Source organism: Echinops telfairi, unplaced genomic scaffold (genome assembly GCF_000313985.2).
Source record: "Echinops telfairi isolate 266 unplaced genomic scaffold, ASM31398v2 ScPeMD7_7459;HRSCAF=8497, whole genome shotgun sequence".
NCBI classification, from domain to species: domain Eukaryota; kingdom Metazoa; phylum Chordata; class Mammalia; order Afrosoricida; family Tenrecidae; genus Echinops; species Echinops telfairi.
The window spans coordinates 6,834,060-6,842,165 of record NW_022111359.1 but is presented as its reverse complement, the minus strand read 5'-3'; the positions used below and the strand labels follow the sequence as shown (position 1 = coordinate 6,842,165).

Genomic DNA, 8,106 nt, shown 5'->3' with positions numbered 1-8,106 from the left:
GTGTGATAGTCCATTGTATGAAGGTATCAGAGTTTATTTATGCATCCCTCTGCAGCCAGGTTTTATGTTGTTTCCACTTTCCTGATAGGATAAAATCTCAGCAATAAGCCTGGGTGGACATCTGTCTGTTGGAGTTCTGTTCTCTATTTCTTTAGGGTATATACCAAGTAGAGAGATTGTAGAGTCATAAGGGATTTGTAGTTGCATATGCTTAAGAAATCACCATTTGATTTTCACGGCGATTGTACAAGTCGAAAATGCACGAGCTTTTCCATCGCTCTGTGTCAACTCCAGTGTTTGGTATTTTCAGGATCTTTTGAAAACATTGTTAAGCGTGTTGGGATGCGGTGTATTTCATGGTTATTTTAACGTGTATTTATCTTAAGACTAGATATTCCTTCATACGACTGTTGACTTGTGGATGTCATCTCTAGTAAACTGTCTATTCCTATCTTGTACCCATGTTTTGATTGGGTCGTTTCTATTTTTATTAAGCTGCTATAAGTTTCTATAGATTTGTGAAATGAATCTTGTAGCTGGTCTATCATTGCTAAATATTTTTCCCAGTCTGTAAATTATCTTTTTATTCTTTTGACAATGTCTTTTGATGCGCATAAATTGTTGTGTTTTCTGAAGGCCCAAGTCCTCTGTTGTACCTTCTATAGTGCAAGTATTTGCCCTGTGATGGGTGATGTATTGATGCCTTGTATTAGGGCCCTTAAGTTTGCCTCTATTTTTCCCATTGGTGATCTTTATGGTTCCAGGGTTTATATTTAAATCTTGAATCCATCTTGAGTTTGTATTTGTACAACCTCAAACCTTTTTGTTCTTTTGCAGGTGAAGATCCAATTTTCCAACACTGCTTATTGAAAAGCCTCTCCTTTCCCCATGTCATAGGCTGTAGTTCCCCCTCAAAGATCGGGTGTCTGTAGCTGCTTGGTTGTATTTCTGGGCTCTCTATTCCAATTCATGGGTCTTCATATCTATCGTTGTACCAGCACCAATCTGTTTTGATTGCCATGGCGATGTCATAGATTTTAACATCTGGGAACGTTGTTGTTTTTTATTCGTGTTTTGTTTTTCTTGGGTTTCTTTCCTTTCCATATAAAGTTGGTGATTCGTTTTTGTGTTTGTTTGAAGAGTTGTGCTGGGATTTAGATCGGGATGGCATTGAATTTAGAAAGTGTTTTGGGTAAGACTGACATTTCCACTTTTAGTCTTCTTATCTAGGACCATGGAATATTCTTCCGTTTGTATAAATCTCTTGGTTTCTTGTACAAGTGGTTCATAGTTTTCTTTGTATAAGTCCTTTCTTTCTCTGGTAATAGTTATTCTTAGATATTTTATCTTTTGTGTGGTTATTATCAATGGTATTGTTCGTTTAATTTCCTCTTTAGTGTCATCATCGTTACGTATCCAAGTGATTTCCGTATGCTGATCATGCAGCCTGCTACATGGTCATATTTTTCAGTCAATTCCAGCAGTTTTTCAATGGAATCTTTGGGGTTTTCTATACATAGAGTTATGCCATCTGCAAATAAAGACACTTTTGTTTCCTCTGTACCGATGCGGGTGCCTTTAATCTGTTGCTGTTTCTGTCTGTGGCTAAGACTTCCAGGATGATCTTTAATAAGAGTGGTGACAGCCGCAACCCTGTCTGGTTCCTCTTCGAAGGAGGAGTGCTTTCACTTTCTCTTCGCTAGGTGATATGCTAGCCATTGGTTTCACATATATGACCTTTGTTATGTTGAGGAAGTTCCCTGCTATTCCTATGTTGTTGAGTGTTTTTACCAAGATATTGAAGTTTATCAAATTTCTTGTCTGCAGTGATTGACATAATCGTATGATTTTTTTGTCCTTTATTTTGTTTATATGGTGAGTTACACTGATTGTTTATTTTCTAATCAATATCAGATTAGATCCTTGCACGTGTGTCCGGGCTACATGGACAGCTGCTCCTCGCATCGCATTGCCAAGCTGACCACGGGGCACACTTCCTGGAATGTGCCTGCCAGGCCTGGCCTCCTTGGGCTGTGCCAACGACTGCATCACCCATCACACCTGCCAGGGGCACCCCACTGATGTCCTCAATGCCAGACCCTCCAGCAGGCCCCAGGAAGGCCCCACCCAGCTCTGCCCATCTCCCAGGAATCCCCTCTATTCTAAGCCTGCCTCCTCTGGGATGTACTCAGTATTGTATCTGATGGTGCATGTTGGCGAGAGGGGGAAGGGTAGTGGACCACACCCTGGCAGAGCCCAAGAGCACTCCACTGTCCCCTGCCACCCTCATCCCGGGGCCTACAGTACCAAGCACTGCTGACACAGAGCTTTGTGTGTGTGTCCCTGAGCTGGGGAGGGGGTGGGGAGGTATGGGGAAGACCTCTCTCCTCTAGCCTGCATGCAGAGTCCCTGTGATGGAGCGGCAATTTCCAGAACCTTCTCTCTCCCTCTCTGCAGCTGGAGAGGGCTCGTGCCAGGGCAGAGGGAAGAGAAATCAGGTCTGAGGGCCAGGCTGTGGGGTGGCAGGAGGAGCTGGAGACCTCTGGAAGAGAGCCCAGCATTGGAGCGCTGAGCACAAAGAAAGCATAGATTCAGGGTCTGGAGGCTGAACCCAGATCAGAGCCAGCCCAGGGCTCCGGGCACCACGGGGAACAGGCACGTGACACAGACAGAGACCCAAGCCTCAGGGCATGTGACGGTCACACAGCTGCCTGGACACGGACAACATTGTCAACCTGAAAGACACCCCTTCCAAGGCCAGCCTTTTTTTAAAATTTAAGACCAAGGAATGAAGTAACTGCAGCAGCTCCTACTCCAGCCTGTGTAACAAAGTATCACAGCATCTCCAGGGTTCAGAGTAACAAAGGAACCATAGATCTCCTAGACCAGACTCTGCCACAAAGTAACAGCACCTCACAACGCCTTCGGTTCCAGAGTAAAACAGTAGCAGCAGCAGCTCCCGTTCCAGGTCCATTAACAATGTAACACTGACTCTCCTATGCCGTCCTGCTAATGAGCCAAAGAGAAGGATGTCTTTGCACTGGAGGGATAGTAGTGAAACGTAAGACCCCCTGAGGTTGATGGAGTCCAGTCGAATCAGACTCATAGTGATCCTACAGGCCAGAGTAAACCTGACCCCTTAGGGTCGACAAGGCTGTATCTGTACAGCTGTGCCTCCTCATTGGACACGTCATTAGAAGGGCGCAGTCCCTGGAGAAGGACATCATGCTTGATAAAGTAGAGGGGCAGCGAAAAAGAAGAAGACTCTTCCCCCGCCCCCCCTCCCCTCTTGTCGGCCTTCTGTCAAGTTTGGGTTGGTTTTTTTTTAATTAAAAGATCTTTTTTTTTTTTAACATTTTATTAGGGGCTCATACAACTGTTATCCCAATCCATACACACATCAATTGTGTAAAGCGCATTTGAACATCGTTTCTCAAAACATTTTCTCTCCATTTAAACCCCCGACATTAGGTCCTCATTTTTATGTTAAAGATCATTTTATTGGGGGCCCTTACAGCTCTTATAACAATCCAGAAATCAATTGTATCAGGCTTATTTGTACCTATGGTCCCATCGTTATTTTCTAGACATTTACTTTCCATTGAGCCCTTGGGATCAGCTCCTCTTTTTTCCCTCCCCCGCCCCACCCACACTCATGACCGCTTGATACATCATAAATTATTATTATTTTCATATCTCACACCAACCGAAGTCTCCCTTCCCCCACAGTTTCAGTTGTTCGTCCCCCAGGAGGGAGCGGGGTGTGGTTATGTGTCAATCCGTTGTGATCAGTTTCCCCCTTCCTTCCCCCTACCCTCCCGGTGTTGCTACTCCATCCAGAGGAAGCCCCGTGATGAGAGGGATGGACACGGTGCCTAGAACAGTGAGGCCAAACAGAGCAACCATGGTGAGGACGCTGCAGGGCCAGACCGGGTGGTGCTTCGTTCTGCTGTGCACAGGGTCGCTTGTGACTCGGAGCCAACTCACCGGCACGGCACTAAGAACCTCAATCTTGATGAAAGCCAATGACCTTTCTTTCCCCCATGGGACAGCCGGGGAGTGGGAACAGCTGACCTTCCGGTTGGCAGCCAAGGGACTTGCCAGGGAGCCACCCAGGGCCCTGGCTCTGCAATTTCCAACCATAGCAGGGTGTAGCTCATCCTCTGTGGGATGCGATTTTCCCTCTCTGTAAAACAGGCATGCAAATAACACCTGCCTCCTGCTCTTGGTAGCTGCCCTAGAGTGGACTCCTGGTGAGCTTACAGACAAGAAGGAAATGTAGCCCCGGCCAGAGCCGGCCTTCCCATGTCCACCATGTCCCAGCTGAGCTCCATGCTGGTGGTCTCCACACTGGGCTCCCACTGGGCCCCTGCTGTGTCCCGCCCCCTCCTCCTCCAGCAATTGATCCCTCCCTGTGGCATGAGTAAAGCAAGGGAGGGCACAACTTTTTTTTTTTTCCCAGCACCCTTCTTTATTCAGGAATAAAGGTTGCCCATACATGTTTTGTGTCAGCTAGCCTTCACAAGTCACACGCTGGGCCTTTCCTCCTGGTCTTACTTAGTCTGCCAGCAAATAGGCCACTGGCATTTGAAATCCTGGTGACATAGCCTCCTGCCTCCCAGCAGCAGGCAAGCCACCCCCAAAGGACAGACTGACCGATGCGAGGGACAAGTAGGAAGGGTGGCAGACCTGCCTACAGAGGCTGTAGTTTCGTGCATTAAAACATAAGCAAGCTGATCCAATAGATGCATCACTGGTCGCAAATTCTAGCCGCACGCTCTGGCCTGCTTGTCACTCTTATTATACAGAGTAAAGCAGAACCCCTTGTCCCCTGGGGTGGCTTGGGGGCTGGGGAGGGGAACAACAGTGTCTTGGGGCTCAAGCCACACCCAAAACTAAATCCACTGCCATCTAGTCAATTCCAGCTCGTATCGACCCTATAGGACAGCGCAGAACTGCCCCTGTGGGCTTCGGAGACCATAACTCTTCACAGGAGTAGAATTCCCCATCTCTCTCCTGTGGAGCAGCTGGTGGTTTCAAACTGCTGACCTTGCTGTTAGTAGCCCAATGCATAAGCCCTCTGCCACCAGGACTCCATCCGAATCATAGTAACCCTACAGAGTTTCTGAGACTGAGGATCTTTATTGGAAACAGGCAGCCTCGCCTTTCTCCCAGGAAGCTGCCGGTGGGTTCGAACCGCTGACCTTGTGGAACCTGCTATGCCCCCACAGCTCCTTGAGCAAGAAACAGGAGGTGGAAATGGAATGGATGGCTAATCCCCTCTCATGGCAGAGCAGAAGACACTGGATGGGTGCAGCTGCCATCACTGAGTGGTGTGATCAGAGATTCTCTCAAAAGCTGCTGGTCAAAATGCAGATCTGAAATTCTCATGGACTCCAGACTTTCTTTGAGCCCCAGGGGCTGAATAAACCACCCCCCAGAAATTATTGCCCAGAGGTCATTTTAAACATTAAACTAAAAGCACACACCCCCAACTCCCGACCTGAAGTCTCCTTTAAACTAAACAATAGAATGTCCCCTCTCTTCAAGACCTTGGGGACTGCAACGGAACTGGCTCCTGGGGTAAAGTATCCACTGCTCACGATCCAAAGCGCAGCCCTGACCCAAGGTCAAAGTTCGGAGGGGGAGGGAAGGAGGAGGAATGCAAACAGGAAACACAGGCAGGAGGTGGGACGCCACGGTCCGTTGAGATTGGCCATGGAAGAGTTGAAACAAAATGTGTCAAACCGATGCCCTAAATAATTCACAATAAAAAAATTAAAACAAAGAAAAAGTAGGGGGGGGCGGCGGTGAAGCCCACCTAAGATGACATCAACAACAGCATCATGAAAGGTTCCCTGGGAACTTGGGGGACAGTGAATCCCTGTTCGTGGTGGAGGAACCCCTCAGAAAGCCGTCTTAGAAAGCTGGCCCAGTTGCAAGAACGCCGTCAGTGTCCACGTGCAGGAGAAGTCGTGCCGCTGCGCTGCAGTCTCTACAACAACAACTAAATAAAGAAGTTAAAAATAGAAACGTGAGGCCACGGTCACATGGCCCACCTGGCTACCCCTCACCCTCACCCCTGCTCTCGCCCAGGAGGAGTTCCCGGATGGGCGAGTGGGTGGGAAGGGGTGAGAAGGACGATTCCCGGAGGACCTCCGAGGCTGCAGCTGGAGGGGGAGGCAATCCCTGATCTTAGTTAGCACTGGAGTCGCTACAATGTTGCGCTGTGCGAGGGTCACCGTGAGCTGTCCTACAGAGAACACACCACGCAAGGAAGCCGAGGGGTCTGCCCAAGGTCATGACAAACCAGTCCGCCCCAACTCCCCGAGGCCCAGTGGAGTGTCCGCGCAACTGTGCTCCTTAGACTTTTTCTAAATGACTGGTTGGCCTCCCACAGATGGGCAGGCCTTTCTTCCGCAGCACCTCCCAGTGGACTAGAAGCTCCAAATTTTCCTTTAGCAACTGAGTGGTATACATTGCCCAGAGACACGACCCCCGCCCGGGTGTAGAGCAATTAATAACGGTGAGGTAAGGGGTGGGTTGTCGTCAATTATAGGCTCACAGGAAAAAGGTACCCTTCGGGGAACTAGGCAGCCCTCAGGGGCTCCCCAACACTTCCATGTTCCATCCAGGCATAAGGCCCATTCCTTGAGAGGCTAGGGGTGACCCCGCCACACCTGTGTGGGACCCAGAGACCCAACAGGGGTGTCCAGTGGAAGCATGTGGTGCCCTCCACAAGCACCCCCAATCAGGAATCGTAGAAAAGTGGGGGTTTACTTTAAGACAGGCCCTCCAAGGAGAGCCTCCTCCTCCCCCCTCAAAAAAATTACAGAAAGTTACTCGTGCCCGCCTCCCCCTCGCCCCATCGCAGCCGGGGTTTGGGGGGTTCCTGGGGAGCCAGTGCGTGTGGAACAGAACCACCCTGGGGGACTTTGAAGGCTAAGCCTTTGGGGGCTGCAAATCTCTGGGCCTTCGACCCCACCCCCCCTGCCCCAAGGTGATTCTGGGTAGATTCAAGCCATCTCCCTTTTCCGACGCGTGACGATTTTCACCCCTCCCGGTCGATGGGAGGGGGAGGGTAGTTAGGGGCTAGCGAACTAGAGTGGGCAAGGAGGTCACGAGCAGAGAAACTGAGGCAGGGCTTGGAGTGAAATGATAGAACGGGGTGGTGGGGCGGGGGACGAGTCAGGGAGGCAGCATTCCCCAACTCCTGGTTTAAAGCGTCCTCCGTGCCCCGCGCCTACGACCCCCAGTTTTCATGGAGCCCGAGCCCCAAGGCCTGCTGGGGTTGAGCCAATGGAGCCGGGAAGGGGATGCTCCGGCCAGGCGCGCCCCTCCCTCAGGGGGATCCCTCCAGCCTGCACCCTTCGTGCCGGGGCGGGACTAGGGGGCGGGGCGGCCCGTGACCAGTGGTGACGCGGCCCCTCCCGCTCATATAGCGGTGCCACGGGGCGCAGGGACAGTGCTTAGCCACCGTCACCGCCGTCCGCTCCAGCCTCAGCGTCGCCACCGCGTCCTCCACCAGCGCCCCAGCATGCGCGAGATCGTGCACCTGCAGGCCGGCCAGTGCGGCAACCAGATTGGGGCCAAGGTGCGCCCGAACCCGCGAGAGGGCGGCTGGAGGAGCGCGAGGGCGGGCGGCCCGGAGCTCTCCGGAGCACCCAACTCTGGGCCTTGGGGAACCGGGTCCCCAGAAGGCCCGCACCCCAGGGAAGATGGGGGAGGGGCTGGGGGCAACACCAGGCTGGAAACAAAGGGGCCGATGGGGGTGGGGCCAGCATTCTGTCCGCCTGCCGCAGCTGGCCTCACAGCTGGCCAGCCGGCCCCTCCAAGCGCACAAAGGGACCCCGTCCCTCCCCGGGCTGCAGCCGGCCCCCCTGCCTCACCCGCCCCCACCTCGACCTTCCTGCCGCCCCATCCTTTGCTGCCACCATGTCGCCTGGTCCCCTCTCTGGGAGCTATGGGCAGCTCGAGAGGTGCGTGAGGGTCCTGGGCCCAGAAGATGAGCTCGTGGGGCCCCCTCTCCTAATCCGCACTGCCACCCCTTCCACCCACCTTCTAGTTTTGGGAGGTCATCAGTGATGAGCACGGCATCGACCCCAC

General features: G+C 51.8%; 1 protein-coding gene across 1 annotated transcript in view; it reads left to right on the top strand.

Moving 5' to 3' along the window:
- Nucleotides 1–7,464: 7,464 nt before the first annotated feature.
- Nucleotides 7,465–8,106, top strand: part of TUBB4A (tubulin beta 4A class IVa) — a 6,761-nt gene continuing 6,119 nt past the window's right edge. The window contains 2 exon segments of the mRNA XM_045300100.1: nucleotides 7,465–7,594; nucleotides 8,066–8,105. Coding sequence (XP_045156035.1) covers nucleotides 7,538–7,594; nucleotides 8,066–8,105 — 97 coding nt within the window. The 5' untranslated portion in view covers nucleotides 7,465–7,537.